Below are 20,705 nucleotides of genomic sequence, written 5' to 3'. Positions count from 1 at the left end.
AATAAGTCAATTTTTAAAAACATGTAATTTATGGGGGAATTCATATATAAATATACATAAACATAAAAAGTTTTTTTGCTAGGTACCTTTTGCAGGTGGAGCTTCTACTTTCTCAGGAGCAGGAACAGGCACCTTCTTCTCAGGCACAGGCTTCTTGGGCACTTCTGGCACTTTAAAGAAATGATTTAGAGAAAATTTTTATATAAACATCAAGTTTTGAGTCCACACATAGTCTCAAGAAGATTAAGATAAGGTAATAAAAATATAACCAAGGTATTTCAAAAAGAATTTTATCCCTAAAATAAAATCTTTTCTTTCCCACAAAGGAATATTACAGTGTTGTATCTGCATGGAATTGAAACAATTAATTTTTACTCACATGCAAATGTGGAATAAAAAAAATTTGCAACATTGCAAGTTCATGTACCTTTGGCAGGTGGTGGGGCTTCCACCTTTTTGGGAACCGGTACAGGCACTTTCTCCTCTGGTACAGGTTTCTTGGGTACTTCAGGAACTTTGAAGACATCAAACAGGGTTAGTGTCTAGTTATTTACACATAGAGAAGAACCCCGCAATTTGAGGACTTAATGGAAACATCATAGATATTCTAACAATTTCATTGTAAGATTGAAAACAATAACAGCCACAAACAAAGGAATTCACAAAAATAAAAATAAAGAACAACAGTGAAAAAACAAAGATTGGTGATAAAGACAACACACAACACCTAGCAGATGGTGATTTCTGTCCACTTTGGTGTTATAATAAGAATTTATTTTGCACTAAGAACTTTCCACTAAAGAGGAGGAGCCAAGCATTAAGCATCAGCATGCTTCAATGGCAAAATTCAGAGATGGATGCATGGAAAACTGCTCCTATAACCCATTGGGGGGTCCTTGCATTATCATTAATATTGTTAATATCATCATGGGGAAAGAACTGATACGGCTCATGAAGTTATACTACGTGAGTAAATTACTACATTATCCCTCTGTTGGACAACAAAGAGATGTACCTTTAGCTGGTGGAGCCTTCTCTTTTTTAGGAATGGGCACGGGAACTTTCTCCTCTGGCTTCTTAGGAATCTCAGGAACTTTAAAGATATTGTTTACTGGTAAGTTCAAACTACTAGTAACAACACATTCATACAAAGCACAGTTAACATTTCTAACAACAGATAGCAACACACACAAGATTTTGAAATCAGAAGATAGCCATCTATTTATATGCAGATTAAGGCTTTTATATGTCCATGATATGAATGAGGGTGTACCTTTTGCTGGTGGGGCTTCCTTCTTTTTGGGAACAGGAACAGGTTTCTTCTCTGGAACAGGTTTCTTGGGTACCTCAGGCACTTTAAGATAGTAAGAATTTTGGAAATGTTGCAAAAAGATATAAAATGTAAAGAAAAAAAAACAACAACTGCAGAGACCATACTTCAGCATCTAAAGGTGTCTGTGTGTAAAATAAACAGAATTGGTGGCCTGTGCTACTAAACCCCAGAACCTGACCCAATTGGACACTCAGACTCCAAAGATGAAGCCATTCGCCCCTTCGCAGGAGATGTGATCTACCTTTGACAGGAATTACTGGCACCACTTCTTCTTCAGTTATGAGCTGCTCTTCTTCGTGAAAGTACTCTTCTTCTTCATGGATGTACTCCTCTTCTTCTTGGACGTATTCTTCAAAATATTCCTCTTCTTGGGTTACAACTTCCTCTTCAAAGGCAATCTCTTCTGGTTCTGGTCTTCTAGGCACTTCTGGCACTTTAAAGATATTATCTTTAAGTTGGGTATTTTCCAATTTCTCAACAAAATTAAGACATGTTAGGAACATAACCATTTGTTGCAGAAGAAAGAACAGGCTCTCCCTTTCACACAGAAGAAATTTGCACATAGAACTGAACATGAATTCCAACCAAAGAAGACAAACAACACATTAAAAAGAGTGGTATTAAGTACCTTTAACAGGTGCTGCTACTTCTTTTTTAGTAACGAGCACTTTTTCTTCTGTGACAACCCTCTTGGGCTTCATGGGCACTTGAAATATTAAGTATAAGGAAATTTTAATGTAAGAAACAGGACATGAACAATGGTGTGGGGATTGCCTTAGGGAGTGGGATGGTGCTGGGTAGGAGCAGGCAAAGGAAGGAGAATTGCAACAACTATAATACCATAATTAATAAAATATAATAATTTTTAAAAAGAGCATAGATAATAGTAAAATGTATCAAAATAATTTTAGGGAGAAAAAAAGAAAGAAACAGGCTACCCAGCCAGTGCTTGCTTTGTTGTTCTTTAAGCAGATAGAATAATTCTGCAAGTGCCTTTTATGTGAAAGATATGCAATAGTTCATCTATAAAAACTGTATATGTGCAAAAAAAAAAAACCCACACAAAAAAACTGTATATGTGCCACAGAAACGATTCTGAACCTCGTTGGGTTAAAAACATACAGAAGTGCTCAAGTAAGTCTGAGGTAGCAGAGCCCCAGTGTGAAATCACACTGAGTGTTCAGGTATCTCTGCCTGTAGGAACTATCCTTTACTGAAATGCTAAATTCTAGATAAGTATACGTTCTGAAATTATAGAGAAGTTACTTCACACTTAGTGAAAAGCAGGGGAAAAATTACTAGACACTGAGTTAACTTTTATTTTTACTCGTCAGAATGACTTTAGAATGAATAAACAGTTATTAAACTGTGGTAAATACTATCGCATCATTCCATCAATTCAGACAAACCAGGAAAGTGCCGAATGGTCACTGACTCGAGACCCAGACATTCTATTTTCTGTAGACTGCGGCCATGTGGCAGGGCGCAGCCTCTGCGTGAAAGGCTGTGGATCTATTCTGAAGTAACTTTTTCTTTTAAAGGTAGCATTGTCTTCTTATCCTGTATTTACAGATTTTTACATCCAATATTCTCCAAATAAGTAATTTAAAAGGCACACAACAATGAAATAAAGTGAAACAGCTGCCCTAGTTTTATAAGAGACATTGTAAAAGACCAGTCTATGAGGGAAATGATATACCTTTAACAGCTGGTTCAGTCACTTGTTCTTTTTCACGTTTGGTAATTGAAATGCGGATTTTTTCCTCAACAACTTTCTTTGATTCTTCAGCCACTTTAAAGATATTAATTATTGAAGAGCATTAAAACCAACCACATGAATATAGTGTAAATAAAAATACACAAAAAATGGAAATGTAAGATCCAAGAATACAACAAAACATTTAGTAAAAACAACAGCAGACAGGGCAGTAAAGCACATTTACAGAACATGAGTAATGAGGGAGTTTTGGGGAATTATTACTCCGCAAAGTACCTTTGGGTGGTGGAGGTTTGAGTTTCTTAGGAATGGGCACTGGTACTTTTTCTTCAGGGACAGCTTTCTTCAGAACTTTAAAATATCAATATTAACAGATTTAAAAACCTGAACCAGATTTCTCAAGATAAGTAAGAATAAAAAGTTAAGAAACATGACGTACAACATAACATCCCCATAAACACACACAATTTGTACACTTACACCTCACCAGGTATACACAGTATGACAGACACGTAGGGAAGACAGGTCTCTTAGTACTGATGCAGTTTTTCTCACTCTACCTTTCGTGGGTGGAGCCTTTGGTTTGGTGGGAACCGGCTTTTCTTGGACAGGCTTTACAGGGGTAGGCTTCTCAGGTTCTTTAAAAGTACATACAGGGTATTTAATGTTAGATTTGAGAGCATTAGTAAAAAGTTATTTCTTAATTAGACTTAATACATTAAAATGATATTCTCTTTTATCTATAGTGTAGTCATAGCCTCTAGAGGTGAGGGAGAATCAGAGGTCCAAGAAGAATAAGGTCTGAAAGACCTAAACAAGCTTACACTGCCCTTTCCTCCTTCCTACTTATTTCTGTTAGGTCATCGTAACTCTCTCTTACAGGATAAAATTCTCACTTCACTTCAGGTAGACAAAATGGTGGTTAAAATGTCTCTATTATATAGTATTGGCTTTTATTGTTAGCCTCAAAGCTACACAGAATACCTCAAAGTTAGGCTCAGAAACATCAGAAATTAAGTGACATAATACTGACTCATTTCAAAGTTACAATAGGAACTTATTCTTTGAGTAAAATAAATAAATTCTTTGGAACCAAAATTATGTGCCTATAAATATGATCTCTGTGTTATGAAACTCAGCTGCGTGCGGTAGCCTTCTTCTCTGTCTTTACTTTTGCAGGCGTCTTTGTCAAGTTTGATGATGGGAACCTGAGTCTAGTGTATTTTCCCAGCAGCCTATCATGCTTAATCACAGCAAGCTTCAGAATGAGAAATATTCAGTTTTTGATCATGTATCAGTATGATCATGGGCACATGAACATAAATTCCTAAACTTTCTAAGAAAAAACATGGTGACATTTACTATTTTGTGTACAAACAAAAATGAGGCAGGCAATAGGTTATTCCAAATACCCAATCTAACAGTAACTACAAGATTATCACAGAGATTTTTTCTGGAAGTTATCCAAGGAAAACAAAATTGAAGTTGCCAAAGAAAACAAAGTTCTTTCCAAATTGCTTTGGGCATCCAAAATTGTATCCTGTTCTAATGGAATTTACACGTATTTAATGTGTTTTCAAGTTTGCAGTTTTGCTCATACCTGTGATATATTCTTCCTCTTCTTTAGACTCTTCATAATGCTCAAGCTCACGTTCCTCATATTCTTCATATTGGTCATATTCTTCTGTTGGTTCATACTCCTCAAATTCTTTATAATCATATTCTTCATATGCTTCATATTCCTCCTCCCGTTCTACTGAAACAGTTTCTTCTTCCCGGGTGTAAGACCACTGCTTTTCTTCTGTTACAGTTACTTCTAGAATAATATTGACAACAGGCAGCATTTTACTTGAAGCTCATGTAGGTGAGAATGGCAATGTGTTTTATTTTATTCCTGAGTTGTGGTCTCATGCACTGGTTATGGGAGACCCTGACTGTCCTTTGCTGATCAAGGTATTACAGAGCATACATTTGCTATTCATGATTTCAAATGTTAGATTCCCCACTTTCAGTCAATAATAAACCAATAAAGAACAGAGTCAAATTAGGAGCTATTAGACAAAGAGCTGCATAGTTTTAGGCTTCATTTTATTATTTAGTCAAAGCACAAGATACCTTTAGTGGGACGAGGTTCTATTTTTGGAACTTCAATGGATATCTTTTCTTCTTTCACAGCTCGTTTCCTGACTTCAGTCACTTTAAAAAGAGTAATTATTAAAAGTGAGTTGCAAGATTTTGAATACATGTATGCGTTAAGGGAAATTGTGTGTGAACAATCCAAGGGCAAAGATGACCCCAACCAACTACGCCTGCTGCTCCACTTGCTTACTTCAATGGTGAGGACAACCAATAGGGGTGGAAACAAACAGGATCTGATATACATATAAATACTGTTTTCTAAGTTACTTAATGCTTCAACAACATTGAGTAACTTCTCAAGATCAAGTAGTATTTGTAAGAGAATTAAAAAAGGCAACTAGACAACCTAAATGATGACTGTGAACCAAGCATGACACAAAAACTTGTGTTGCAGATACGGTTTCTTCACCTTAGTTCTAAGGCATTTTCATGAGCTCTACCGGCACAATTCAAGATTTGAACAAATTGTAATTTTGTCAAAGATTGTCACACAAAACAAACACTTCAGCAGATGAGTTTAGTACAGACAAATAAAGACATAATAGAAGACAAGTGCATTTTAAGGGAGAGTATCTACACATGTTTGGGGGAGCCTCACATTTTTTAAAAAAAGAAGAAGAGAGTACTTTCTGGTATTAGAATGCTTAGTTCTGAAGTGATATGAAATAGCATATGCATATTTACAATGTGTATTCAAAATTATTTTCCTAAGAATCTCAATTCCACTAGATTAGTGTCAATCCCTATATGCTTATTTTGACTTCTGAAAAAGTCAGTGTACCTTTTGCTGGTGGCACCTCCTCTTTTTTAGGTCTGAGTTTGAGAACTTTTTCTTCTGGAGCAGCTCTCTTGGGTTCCTCGGGCACTTTAAAGACAGATTTCACTTTAAAGAATTGTTTCCCTCATCCATGCCACCAAAAGCAACTCAAATGTAGAAGACATGACATTTGCATTACTTCAGACATAACGCATCACCTACAGTCATCACAACAACAACAACCAACCCCATAACCAGTGTGTATGGTAAAGAGAAAAGGGTAAGAGCAATATTCTGTGCAGAAAAGGCTTCATGTACCTCTGGCTCTAGGAGGCTCCTCTTTCTTAGTTACAGCAACGTGAACTTTTTCTTCCTGGGTAATTTGCATGTGCCTCTCAGTCACTTAAAAGATAATTTTAGGATTAGGGATGGATATTACTTAAAGTGGAATTAAAAAATATTAGCCAGAAAGTACTATGGTTTTAGAATATAACAATTTACAAGGCACACACGAATAAACTTCACATCAAGTAAGTAGTACTTCACCCAGAGACAAGGGAATAATACACCACTGCCACCAACATATACCAATAACCTCCATGTAAAAGATGTGACCCAAAGACAGCAGCAAGAAGACGCAAGACAAGACAAGGTTCTAGCTTTTACGTTTGGAGGTTTCGGTTACCTTTGGTAGGGGGAGGCTCTTCGATCTTAGCCACTTTTGGAAGGACCCTTTTTTCAGGGACTGGTTTCTTTGGCTCTTCTGGCACTTAAAAGACATCAGGCAACACAGTCAAACATACAGTAGGCACACTTATTTTCTTGTTAATGTTATATAAATTTGAAGAATGTATCAATTTAAAGTTACAAAACACAGGCATTACAAGAGAATAAAGTAAACTCCAATATACCTTCAGTGGGTGGCACCTTTTCCTTTTTAGGAACTGCAGCAGGAATTTTCTTTTCCAGCACAATTTTCTTAGGTGCTTCAGGAACTTCAGAAAGATTACATGTAAGAATGTTAGCTTGAATCACAGAAGAAGTGACATCGTTTGTGGGCAAAGAACTCACTTTTTGAAAAGATCACACGTTTGCACAAACATGTATGACTATATTCAGCAAAAATGTTTATATACACATGCTCACAATAGTTTAGACAGTTAAATTGAAGACAATTATTACAGCTATTAAGATCAATGGTATCGCTTCTTTGTGAGAACTATACCTTTAGCTGGTGGAGGTTCCTCTACTTTAGCAGGAATTTTTGGTTTTGGTACAATTTTCTTCTCATGCTTCTCAGGCACTTGAAAAGATTATAAAATACACTTGTAGAAATGTCTATATTTCTTTTTAATAAAAATGTAAGAAATCTTTTTATTTAGGCATAATATTTATCAACATGTGCAATACAGACAATAAAAAACTACAGGAGGATAAAAACGGGACACGTAGAGCAAGAACTAATTCAAGAGTCCTAGTACCTTCGGCTGGTTCAGCTTCCACTCTCTTGGAAATAAAGTGCAGCTTTTCTTCTACAACATATTCCTCAGGCTCTTCTAACACTTTAAAGACATCAATTTTAAAGAAGGTAAGTTGTAGTGTTTTTTATGTTAAACTTTAGCTGTAATTTATTGCTCAAAGGGTAATTAAAATAGCAAAAGTTTGACACGTGCCAAATCCCTGGTTGTTCTCATTTAAAATATGAACGAAGAATATTTTACTTAAAACATATGTATGTCTTTAAAAATATGGGAAATAAGTCTCATTAACTTTATTTTCAGGTTTACCATAAAGATAACAGTGCTTGTATTTATAGCAAGAACAGGACAAATATAAGACATAAAGACAATTCTAGTGGCTTTTACATATTTGAAGATAAGTTCCAAAAAACCAGAACATTCTAGGTTCAAAGGCTACGGGACAGACACATATACTTGGGGAACCACAGATAAATTTACATGAAAGAAAAGACCTGTATCACATATGAAAAAACTACTGAAGATGTGGAAACAAGACTTTCCCCCCAGCTTTGTAGGGGCAAGTATGGTAAAAGAGGCAGGCATCTTCACATGATTTTTGAGCCTATCTGTATAAAGTTAATTACAGAATAGAGAGCTGCAATTACAAACATATATCTTTATACTAGAAGTAAATTTAACAGTTACCCAGCTGTTTCCTAAATCTTTTGGGCTTAATAAAAACATAAGAATTTCATAGAATGTTTTTTCCTCTTAACTAGAGACTATAATACTAAAGGAAATTCATAATGCATACAGTCAAAAACTAAAACCAGATTCATGCAATGAGAATTTCCTTTGCATACATGCTATGTTTGGTTTCCCAAACATCTCGAGAAGGAATTGGACCCTCTTTGAATCCGTCAGAGTCTTGACTCATGCCCCACATCCTGGCCTCTCCCAGAAACAAAAGGGCTGGTAGGCTTCCTCTCGGGAATCATGTCCCATCTTGCTGTTCCAAGCCATTCCGTTAAGACTATACATCTGAAATTCACATTGACTTTTCTTCCAAGCAGAGTAGGGGTAGGACAGTGTTTGTCAGCCAGAGTTGCACTTGAGGGCATCTAAATATACAGTTCTACTCGTCTTTTCATTGGGAAAAGAGTTAATTTGTTAAGTAACTCACTGTTTAAAGCAGAGCAACATTAGAACTTTCTTAGCAAAGTTCTTTCAGATATATAGCGTTAGCCAGAATGCTGGACTTGATCAGTAAACCTAGTGGTGTCCTCATTCACTGAAAAGGTATCCCAACACTAAAATAAAGCTGCTTCTTCAAGCCTTAAGAAACTATAGAGAACTCTCATTCAGGTATGGGAACATGGGGACAAGAAGTTAATTTAACCAATGGTGGCGTACAATTGGTTTTCCCAAACAGGAAAGATAGGAAAGCCCTATGTGTTCAGTGCTCCACTCTCAAACATGGCCTTGACTTCTGGAATGTTAAAAAAAGGTATTTCTTATTAATTTAAATACTGTGAGTCAAGATACATTAGTGAATTGTGCTATCAAAACTGTTTTATGCTACCCCTTGCTTAGAAATTAAAATACCAAAGTGCGGATTGTGCCAATTCATCATGCTGAAACCAAGACCTGTCTAATGGAAGGGTAAATGTATGTGGAGACACCCGCCCCATTAGTCACCTAGAAGTGTGAGGCCTTTCCCCACTCAAATAGCCAATAAAAGGATAGATAAGAAAGACACTGGTTGTGTATCCTAAGTAATGCTCCTGAATCTTGTGTTCAGATCAGAAGACACATCTAAAGAGGCCAGTAGATGTTCAGTAAATTTGTGTGACTTTTTGTTAATTGATTAACAATCTGTGAAAGAAAAAACTCTTCAAGATTCCAGATTATGTCTAGCTTATTTGAATTGTTTACCTTCATATTCTGTAACTTCCGCTTCCTCCTCCTCCTCTCTTTCTTCTTCTCTATAAACTGAAATGGACACCCTTTCCTCTTCTTCTGAATAACTCCATTCCTCCTCAGCAGATACTTTAAAAGATAAGATTTAATTTACAATCAGCCTCCTAAAACACTGATAATAGACAGGTGTTCCCTACAGATGGATAATGGTTCTTCTGTCTGCTTAGAGTGTGGCTTCACAGTACTTCCACATTACAAGAAGGAGAGAACTGATTTAAGATAAGGGGACAGTACAGCTCAAGACTGAGAAGAATACTCAGATTATGTCCAAGTGGGGCCACTTTCATAATGGTCACATTTTCAGCACCCCATTCACTTCCTTAGAATGATTTGGGACCAATGTAGACACAAAAGACTCAGTCTCAGAAGGCTACAACAAGTAGACGGTGATAAGAGCAACTTCCACAGTAAGCAATCATATTCGGGAAGAAAAGAAGACTTCAAGGAAACACGCACAAACTCATTTCTCCCCTCACTTCTGATCATATACCTTCATGCCGCATGACTTCCACTCTTTGAGGAACAGCCCGGGATAGTTTTTCTTCGGCAACACGTCTTTTTTCTTCTATGACCATTTTCTTAGAAACTTCAGCTTAAAAAACCATTGAAGTTGAAGTTTAAAAAATCAAGAATCTCAACAGTTCTCTCAAGAGTTTGGGGAAGATTTGCACAGTACAACACTTTCACCAGCAAAATGGGAAAACAAGTTACAAGCCATATCATGAGTACATACACACAGAACTTTTATCAGAGCGAAGACAAAGGGTCAGTGCAAGACGACCACGAATAGGAAAAGGCAAGAATTCACAGGCTGGAAGATTTTTGTCCTTCTTGAGACAAACCCTTGAGACAAACCCTACCTTGGGGAGGAGGAGCTTTCTTAGCTACAGGAACTGGAACAGAAACTTTCTCCTCGGGGACAGGTTTCTTAGGCGGAGCTGGCACTTTAAAAACAGGTGCTTTTAGAACTTCAGTGTTGCCTCATTGAAGCCCAGCACAAAACCCAGATAGAAACCCACAATGCACTCCTATCACAAAACTAACAAAACCACCGTTTGCCTTTAAATGTAATATTCTAAAGATGGTTGTTGGGAAGATGGAGAGACTATACCTTTTGGGGGTGGAACTTCTTCCACTTTCCGAGGAATAGGTCTTTTTTCTTCGGGAACTTTCTTCTTCGGTAATTCTGGCACTTAAAGGATAGTATTTGATTTTAAAATTCTCAGGAAGGCAAAATAAATGAGCAACGTAAAACTGGCAGACCCATTAAAGAAGACATGCAATTAAAGAAGCTTGAAGGAAAGACAGGTTATTTCATGGAGACGGGATTAAGTACCTGCTGGTGGTGGAGATTCCTCTCTTTGGGTAACAATGGTTATTTTTTCTTCTGTGACAACCCTCTTCTGCACTTCAGGAACTTGAAAAGACATTAATTTTGAGAATTGACTTTATATTCTCCAAAGTAGCTAATGTACAGTTATATTTTAAGAAAGTAGGCAGGTGGACAGACTTGTTGAAATCTCACTCACACCATAAAACATTCATTTTGAATTTAACTAACTAAATCAACAGATAATGAAACACAAAAAAATGTTTTGTACTCAAGACATTTCAATGGGGCTTTTTTGCGCTTCTTTACTAAGTAAGTCACTGTACCTTCAGCTGGTGGAGCTTCCTTTTTCTTTTCCACAGGGACAGGAATCCTTTCTTCAGGGACAGGTTTCTTTGGCACTGCTGGGACTTAAAGTTTTTAAAACAGATTAGTTCAGATATATATCACTTTTATGAACGGACATAGGCACATACACAAATCTTTATGCAGTTCATTAATGTTGTCATAGAATTTCTGTGCTTTGGCAAAAAAAAATAGTATGATATTTAAACTATACTGTTATAAAGGCCACAACGTGATAAATGTCCCAAGGGGTGTTACAGAAGCATTTAGGCAATTCAAAACAAGGTAAATACTCAGAAGGATGTGTACAGAATTCATTCCTTCCTTAGACATTGATATGCTTTTGATAAAAATAAATTTGTCAGCAATTACAGAGTATTAATATAGTATATAAGATATATTTATGCTTTGTATTGAGAAATGGAATCCATATAACCATGGGTTTAATTTATCTAAGACTATTTTAGACTAAGACTGAAAACTCTTTAGAATAGGTATATCTATATATTACTTCCCCTGCTTTTCTCTCTGACTTTTTTGGTGCCCTAGGAGTGTATACAAATCTCAGGAAACACTACGGTTGTAGAGTAGGCCTCTCAATCTCATACCCATGAGTCAATGGCTTTGGACAGCTCTCTGTACTATGTCTGGCATGTGTGCATTTGTGTTTTTCTCTAAGAGGCTCAGTAGCTTCCAACGGAGTCTCAGCCAACCAGGGTTTACAATGGGTTTGGTTTCTCTATCTTAAGTGTTGACGATGTTGAATTTTTTATTGACAAATATATTTTAACAGCCTGCATTATCAGCAATAATTATTCCCATTTAAATAAGATATTGGCAGTTTGTATGAACCTCTGTACCTCTACGTTTGTATTTGTAATAGCTTGTTGCAATTATACAGATATATGTTTATGTGTATATGAATTATATACATGGAATGTTTAAACATATATGTACATATATCACTATGAGTATTTGTTTAATTAGAAACAGATGCCTCTCTGCCTCCTTCAGGAGTGATCAGTGGCTTTTGCATTACTATTGATTCTAGTAATATCACTTTCTCATCATAATCGTTATATTTTATTCTCATATAATCATTGTGTTTTAATGATTAGATCATCAGAAATCATTCATTTAAAAAAATCACTCGATGAAAAAAAGTCCCAGAATTCTGAAGAGCCAAGAGTTTGAGAAAGAGAGAAGCAGATTTGATTTAGGAAGAGAATGGAGACACTGGAAATCCAGGCAGAAGGAGATGGTTTTCCATGTGTGACTGCGGTAAGCCTGGTCTCCCCTAAATTAGGTGATGTTGGATTCTTACTGAACCTCTCTATAACCGACCAGACATGTACAGCTCATAGCTTCACTGCCTCCATAAAGTATTGTCTTTTATCACCAAAAGCCAAACCAAAAAACAAAACAAATCAACAAAACAGACACCAAATCCAGAAAACCAAAGCAAGGGATTAGCACATTTGAATCTGAACATACCTGTATGAAAGGTCCCCTGACTAGCTAATTCAATAATTGCAACATTTATGACAAATATTGATATTCAACTAATTTCTCAAGAAACATGGTGAAGTTAAATGTCAAAAATCAATATATTTCCAGCTGTTGAAGACTCAGCATTACTGACTTTCTGAAGAGCGCCAGTTACTAGCGGCACCGTGTACATTTTTGTTTAGTCAACATTCAGTTCTGCCAAACACTCTACACTTGTCAGTCTTTGTAGCTCATCCAAGCTTATGAAAGTGTTTTTTTTTAAGAAAAGTCACATATATGAGGAATAAAATTTCTTCCTAGAAATATGTCTGTAGAAAATGAGTTTTATAAACATTTCTTCTTCCTCTAAGAGAGGGACAATATTAAAAATTTAAGATAGCAGTCTGATGTAGTTACTTCTTTAAATAACACTTTTTTGGAGGTACCTTTGGAATGTTCAATGTCACAAATAATGTATGTGAAGAGCATGACCCCTGAAGCTGGCAAACAAATGAAAAATGCACGGGGCAGGTAAGAGACATAAGATAGAAAGCACAGTGTGTATGAAGACCGTATCAAGCAAGGGACTCGAATTTGAGGCAAAGGGTTACCCATGATCAGTCAGGTGTACCTTTTGGGGGAGCAGCAGGCTCTTTCTTGGGTACAGGAACCGGCTTTTTCTCCTCTGGCACAGGTTTTTTGGGAACTTCAGGAACTTTAAAGACACCATTTTTGAAAAAAAATGTTGAGAATTTCTAGTTTCCTTCTGAGACATTTAAGATTATATTAAAGCATAAATCCTCAGTAAGAGTGTAAGAATTTAGGAAGTAATATTACAGGCTCTAATTGTGATGAAAATATATGCCAAATGCATCAATACCATAGAGACACACATACATTACATGTAGCTGACAAAGACCAAATTAACATAGTCAGGAGTCTAAAAATGTTACTGGCACTTTTATAACACTTGACCACAAATTAGTGAGATCAACATACACAGAATTAAACATTTTACAGATGTTTCACAGATGCTCTCATGTTAATATACAGATCTCATAGAAAAAGATACAAGAAGACGGACACTAAGACATTTTTTTCAAAAGTATTATTCTACCTTTGGCTGGTGGGGGCTCCACCTTTTTAGGAATGGGAGCAGGAACCACTTCTTCTGGGACTGCTTTCTTAGGTGGCTTAGGGACTTTAAAAATAAATGCACCGATTTTGAGAAATTGTGCATTTTGACAAGGCATATACTATTGCAAGAGTCAGGATTAAGTAAGAATAGACATTTTTGTTTTACACCAACTGAATTCAAGAAAATTGTGTTGAAACAAGGGTAAAGGGAAATGCATGGATGACAAATGAGGAAATGCTGTGGCTGTTATTCACCCCTCAGAAGCCTCACTTTCCTGGGAGCAGGTAGGAGCACACTTTCGTCAGAGGCGTCAGAACCTGTTCCTCAGACGCTAGTTTTAGAAACTTAATTTTCATAAAGCAGCTGCATTGGAACAATTGCATTAGATTATCTTAAATAGTTTTAGAACCCTAAATGTTTAATAGTTTGACAGGGGCAGGTGGGGGGAGTGATGGGGACCTAATTTGTAGCTGCTGCCAAGTTTTGAATTCCAATATCCACGGTGGTGTAAATTTTCCCACCTTGGCTGCCAACTGAGACGTTGTTGTGGAGTTGGGATGAGATGCGCAGCAGCACACTATTACCTAGTGTTTCCACCACACAGATACAACTGATGTGAACAGCCTCGGGAATACATATAATGGTAAAGGGCAGTACAATAGAAAGTACCGACTGTAGTAGATTTATTACCATAGTTTTTAAAAATATGTAAGCTTATATAATTTAACTTTAGATCAAGGAGGTATTAAATACTGGGTAGCAAAATTCCTGATGGTTTAACCATCAGCTCTGGTAAGGTGGTATTCCCAAACAGCTGGGCATGAGACTGTAAACTCCCTGAAGCAGTGAGCAGAGCCTCCAGTACTTCCATTCCTCTCTCCTGCACCCTCTTCCTGGTCTTCCCAACCCCCTGTGATGCTTTTTGTACATGGCGGGTAGAGGTCTACTGACTGTGCGACAAAATCAGCATGTTCAGATGTGTTGTATCAACATGTGCAGATAGTTACTATGGAACTTTTCAAAGACTTTAGAAGCTTGGAATGAATCATTAATACCTTTTGGTGGAGGTTCAATCTCTTTGGAAACAGCAACATGAATTTTCTCTTCAGTGACAGTTTTCTTTTGTACCTCGGGGACTTGAAAAAAATGTACACTTTAATTACTGGGATGCCGTATTGTGGGTGGTAATTGTAACTTATGAAGAATATTGAAGTGCAAATTAAAACAGAGACAAATGTGAAATGAAAAGATGACAGCGAATTACAAGGAGATGGGGATGCCTACATTACCACAAACAAGAAGAGGGTGGAAATCCATCTGAAGCCCTCCTATCAGAGCCCCCCAATCCCAGTTCACCGTATACCTGTTACTGACACCTCCTCCTCTGTGTGGGAAGCAAAGAACATCTTCTCTTCTGAAATGACCATCTTCTTTGTATGCACGGCTGGTACTTTAAAGAGAGTATTTCACATTAGTACTTCTTTTTCTATGATAAGACATCAGATCAAATACATAGATTGTACACTATACTTGATGTTTAGACAGAGAATGAGTGGGTTAATATGATAGCTTGAGAACAAATTCAGTATTGACAAGAAAACAAATCACATTTGATCTACAAGGACGAATAATTCATGCAGCCTTCACCAAACATTATAAAATGGGAACCAGATAGACACAACTTCTTCACATGTGATGTGGTGCTTTCTCAATCTGTTAGGGTCTGTTTATATAAATGAAAGGATGGGAAATATTTTATGCATGGAATGCAGTGCATAGTAAAGTTAGAGGACTATTTATTAAACATAAAACCTTCCTTAAAATTATGTAATTTCAAAGCAAAATTAGAAACAAAGATAATGTTATTATTTACTTATATATATGTGCAACTCAACATAAAATGTATACAAAATTGTCTTCATTTTGGTGGTTTCAGGTTTGTGAATTGTTTAGCAATGTATGTACACATATCCATAAACACTAAGAAATGATTAGAACTTGCAGCCGAAAGATAAAGATATATACCTTTCACTTCAACAACTTCTTCCTGCACTGGAGTCCGAGAAGGTTTTTGTGGAACAATCTTCTTGGAAACTTCGGGTACTTAAAAAATATGTTACAAGTATATTTGTATTGTGAAGAATAATGCTTTGTGCACAAATTTAAAATATCTTAGTTTAGATGACTATGTAAATAACTAATGTGAATATATATCAGTAAACAGGTTATTTGTGTACATGATACTAGAAATGTTTTAAATAATACCTTTGGTGACTTGAACTGTTTCTTCCTCCATTCTTCGAGAAGTCTTTTCAATTTTTTCAACTACAGGCTTCTTTACAACTGTAAGTATTTTAAAGAAATTGTAGTACTTTTAGAACTTCTATTAAAATAGTTTTGTGCTCTCTACATATGTATATATATATGTGTGTGTACTTTTTTTTTTTAGAAAGAGACAAGTTTGGTTTGCTGCTCTGAACTTTAAGGACAAGTTTCTGTACTTCGAGTATTTTGGTTATATTTTATTTTATATTTACCATAACAATCTTTCCATCATTTAATTTTTTTCATTAAATGAATGAGATATTCTTAGAAACAAATTCATGGGTCCAGTAAAGCTTAGGGAAGAAGTTGTGCCTATCGGATTGAACTGGTGATGTGCACGTGTTTGCCAGGCAAGCCATGGTAGTGATGTGGGCGCTCTGATCTCTCCTCAGAGTTCTCATTACATACCTTTAGGAGGTGGTGCTTTTTTCTTTTCAGGTACTTTTTCTGGGATTTTTCTCTCATGTGATTCTTTAACAAAAACACAGCATAAGAAGGGGTACTTAAATAGGTCAGTTCTAATAGGTCGTTTAAATGACAAATGAAATAAGTTAAAAATAACATACAACAGTGTATTGTATTTTGTGTCTTCATGGTTAATGTGATTTCTCATGCTGTATTTAAAGGCAGGATCAAACAGATGTGGCAAAGCAGTGAAAATAAACTTGAATTTCTGCTTTAAAAAATAGCACTTGGAATTTAATCTTGGTAATACGACTAACTGATACATCTCACAATGTCAAAACATGAAAATAACTGAAGAAAATGATTCTTTAAAAAATTGTTTTTAAAGATTTCTAACCTTAAAAATGGAAAGGATCATTTTATCTGTATCCATTACTAATTAGGTTAATAACATTGAAACTATACTGAACTGAGCAAAAGTAGAGAGAAAAATCACCCAATTAATACATACCTTCATAAACCTCCTTTTGAACTTGAATTACTTCTGTTTCTCTGTAAGTCTCTTCCCACTCTTCCTCCCCTTCGTCATAACCTTCTTCCCTTTCATAGTATTCTTGCCCTTCTTCAAAATCTTCTTCCCATTCCTCATGAACTTCCCTTTTAGCTTCTACCTCTTCATAGTCTTCATCTGGTTCTTCGTAATAAGGTTCTTCCAGTGGCTCTGTATATGGTTCTACTTCCAGCTCATCATAAGGCTCATCCCAAGGTTCTATGAGAAGTCTCTTCTTCTCGTAGACTTGCTTTTTCTCGTATACAGCTTCTTTTTCTTTCTGAACCTCTTTCTTTCTGGTTATGGTGGTTATTTTTACTTCTTCAGCCTTGGAGGATACGTCCATAATTTCAGGAGCTAAAATAAATAAATAAATAAATACACGGTAATATTAGTACATCAATTATAGCCATACAATTACTTTACTAACTGAAAGTCAAATATTACATCAGTATCATATTGATAATTCATGTTTTCTTTGTGTGAGTTTCATTTAAACTTTTGTTGACTATGGAATACTATCAGGAGTATCAAGATACACTCTACTCTTAATTTGAAGATTTGTCCAGTGTGAACAAAACACCGTCAGTAAATATCATCAAATGGATGCATCTTCTATTGTTTTATGGGAGCTCTAGTTTATAAAACTCTTAGTTTCTTCCCATTGGATATTTTAATATTTAATCATTTTATGACATTTATATTTAATGTTTCTGTAGTTATCCTCTATTTAAATTTCTAACTTTCAAAAACATTTCTAATTTTAAAGCTACATTTTGACTATTGAATAGGACTCTTTACCCAGTTTGATAAATATTTTAAATTGTGCAGCCATATCAGTCATTTTTATACAATAACTCAAAGCCCAACATCATTTAATATGATCCTAAATGTTTGTGTTAGCTACAATTAAGACAGGAAGAGATGGCCTACCCCCACCCCTTCTAGCCCTCCCCACTTCTTTGCCTCTGTCCATGGCACTGGGGCTGCATGAACATCTGCTTAGGTTTCCTTTCCTGGGATTGGAGCAATCTGAAGTAGCTGCCGTTTCTAATGCTAGTTTTAATATAGTGAAGAAAACTCTGGAACTTTACAATAAGCTGGAAACCTAATGTGTAAACATAAGAATACATTGCAGAGATGCCAATCTCAGAAGTAAATAGGATAAAATTATGCAATAATTTTTAAATTTACCTTTTGCTGGAATTAAGACAGTAGGCGGTGGGGGCTTCTCAACAACCTCTGGGACTTTAAAAACATAAAATACATGTTTATTTTTAGATTATGCATTTTTAATGCTTACTAATCCTCTTCACCCTTGTTACTCATATAGTACTAATATACCAAATGCTTTCATAATTTTCAAATTTAGCTTAGCAAAAATGCTATACAATATCATATTAATGAGAATGCTGGAAATCTGAAGTTTTATTCTAGTTTAGGTTAATTTAAAATAATTTAAATTAACATGAAATATGAGAATATTCACTATATCTAAAGTTAAGAATTAGTGCATGCTTGTTTTTTCCTATAACTGTGAAGTTCAGGAAATAACACGTTTTTTCAGCCTTTTTTATTCTATAATATTTCACAAATGACCACTCAGAGAAAAGTCTCTGTGAATGGTGCCCCGTGCTCCTGGATTCTCCTCCCTTTAGGAGGCTGCTGTAATCTAACCTTAGTCAAATGACTAAATAAATTTACCCAAATAGGTAAATAAATTTGCCTATTTGCTTAAATTTAGTTCTCCTATTTCCTAAAAAACATTCCAGGATATAATAAAAATCCAAGTAATTGAACTGATCCTCTTTCAAAAAGATTTTTCCCCTGCACATGTGGGTATTTACTTAGATGAACCAGGAAGGATGCTGAGCTGGGCTGGAGCAGCCAGCTGGAATGTGCATCAGCCCTTCATCTTTCATTGGTGTGACCTGACCAAGGCCAGCTCTTGGACTAGAGGGCAATGCCTGCTTTACATCACCATCCAGAGATAACAAGGATTCTCTGGTGTTGCCACTGGGTGTCACGGCAGACACAGGCACAGGGGTAGAGGGGAGAAAAAAGAAAATTGAGAAAGAGAAAGTGGGGACTGAGTCAAAGAAGAGGGTGAGAGTAAGTGCAAGAAAGAGGTACCGTTTTGTGAATTCAAACTCTTACCTTCCTCCACCCTCCCCTATTTGGGGTTTCAATTTTTTTACCAAGAGAAAAGCAGCAAGACTGTATTTTGATTAATTAATTATAATACCTTTAGGTGGTGGTGCCTCTTCTTTGGTCTTGGTGACAACTTTTTTGGTATCTTTCTTTACAGCTTTTTTGGTCACTGAAAAAATAAAATGTCATATGTAAATGACCAAAATGTTTTTGGGAAAATAGGAGGTTTATTAAGATATTTAAAAAATATGTTTTGATGTTAACAAGAGACTCTGTCCATTATTGAAAAATAACTGTTTCAAAGATATTGGACTAAAATGCAGAAACATTTTTTTTGAAGGGAGATAGAATATGTAGGGTGATCTTACATCTTCACTGATTTTTATGCCTGCTTAAAGTTTTTAAAACATAAAGAATTAACCTAAATGATATCATAAATAGAAACAATGTACATTTTCATCTTTGTTTCATATGGGGAAGAACACCATTTACACTTAGATCAAGTAATGTACAATTTGAAGGGCAATTCAACCTGTTGACCACTAGAGGGCCAATATGCTGCATTAAACATTTCCCAAGTGCAACAGTTAAATTCTGTATTTTTGACATTTAGGTAAGAGAACATACAGTACCTTCAATACGTTTTGCTGGTGGCTTCTTTTCTTCAGGTGATGGTATCAATAGAGGGACAGGAGGAACAGCCATAGGGGGGATTTCTGAAAATAAATAAATAAATGCCACCATCAGTTATGTGGTTTGGCTTTCTATTTTGTGTGAATTGTAACAGAGTCTCATGAATTGCTTTCTGTACTTCAAAAGTGTTACAGCACCAATTCACCAGCCATATAAAGTAAAAACAGCATATATTTATAACTATCACACTCTTTTGCTTTGATTTTTTAACTGCACACTGAAGAACCCAACACGAAAGAATCTGTTCTGGCTCTCTACTCCGGTTTCACACGGGTGATTTTCTGAGGTGGGTGCTGTCGCCCCAAGCCCAGGTGTTCCGGCCCTGGGTCTCACCTTCTGGTGGCACTGCTCGGATGGGCATGGTAGGGATCGGAACTCTGGAGTCAGGGATATCTGAAAAGGGACATGTAATGATGAACACAGGTGGACTGAAAACACAGGTATTTACTAGACAGCAGAGACATGTTTGATTATTAGGCATTTCCAGCATCAGAACCTAATGTATAGACACAAACCGTATAGCATGTTTTATATGCACCCACACAGGCAAGTTTATTCCCTGTGAAAATTTTTGTTCTATGGCCATGCTGGTCAGCATGATCCCAGATACTGGTTGAATGAGACCTTATTATCCCAAATTTTCCTCACTCTCAAAGCCTAATATTTGTATTATTTTCCTGAAAAGCATTCTACTGAAAACAAGAGACACTATTTTTAGACATGTGAGTTTGGCTTCTTCATTTACAAAAATTATGCTGAATGTATTGTAAGCAAGGATTGAATTTTTTCTAAAACTTACCAGGAGGCTTCATCTCAAGTTTGATTTCTGCAAAAGAAAAAAGTGACACTTTTATATTTAGAACTGCCTCGGCAGGCTATTTTGTTTCAAAGACT

General features: G+C 36.1%; 1 protein-coding gene across 1 annotated transcript in view; it reads right to left on the bottom strand.

The window, feature by feature from the left end:
• Positions 1-20,705, bottom strand: part of TTN (titin) — a 270,387-nt gene that overhangs the window by 143,679 nt on the left and 106,003 nt on the right. The window contains 36 exon segments of the mRNA XM_036023238.1: positions 87-170; positions 428-514; positions 1,016-1,093; positions 1,274-1,354; positions 1,575-1,766; positions 1,962-2,039; positions 3,033-3,125; positions 3,327-3,401; positions 3,611-3,688; positions 4,651-4,866; positions 5,166-5,246; positions 5,971-6,054; positions 6,265-6,348; positions 6,632-6,715; positions 6,858-6,941; positions 7,172-7,249; positions 7,428-7,508; positions 9,342-9,455; positions 9,877-9,978; positions 10,247-10,330; positions 10,498-10,578; positions 10,723-10,803; positions 11,043-11,126; positions 13,181-13,264; positions 13,667-13,750; positions 14,743-14,823; positions 15,051-15,137; positions 15,713-15,790; positions 15,953-16,030; positions 16,421-16,483; positions 16,929-17,324; positions 18,162-18,215; positions 19,213-19,287; positions 19,751-19,834; positions 20,145-20,204; positions 20,611-20,637. Of these exon segments, the coding sequence (XP_035879131.1) occupies positions 87-170; positions 428-514; positions 1,016-1,093; positions 1,274-1,354; positions 1,575-1,766; positions 1,962-2,039; positions 3,033-3,125; positions 3,327-3,401; positions 3,611-3,688; positions 4,651-4,866; positions 5,166-5,246; positions 5,971-6,054; positions 6,265-6,348; positions 6,632-6,715; positions 6,858-6,941; positions 7,172-7,249; positions 7,428-7,508; positions 9,342-9,455; positions 9,877-9,978; positions 10,247-10,330; positions 10,498-10,578; positions 10,723-10,803; positions 11,043-11,126; positions 13,181-13,264; positions 13,667-13,750; positions 14,743-14,823; positions 15,051-15,137; positions 15,713-15,790; positions 15,953-16,030; positions 16,421-16,483; positions 16,929-17,324; positions 18,162-18,215; positions 19,213-19,287; positions 19,751-19,834; positions 20,145-20,204; positions 20,611-20,637 (3,435 nt within the window).

This window comes from Phyllostomus discolor, chromosome 4 (genome assembly GCF_004126475.2).
Source record: "Phyllostomus discolor isolate MPI-MPIP mPhyDis1 chromosome 4, mPhyDis1.pri.v3, whole genome shotgun sequence".
In the NCBI taxonomy this organism is placed as follows: domain Eukaryota; kingdom Metazoa; phylum Chordata; class Mammalia; order Chiroptera; family Phyllostomidae; genus Phyllostomus; species Phyllostomus discolor.
The sequence above is the reverse complement of the archived record's forward strand: the minus strand, read 5'-3'. Positions and strand labels throughout refer to the sequence as shown.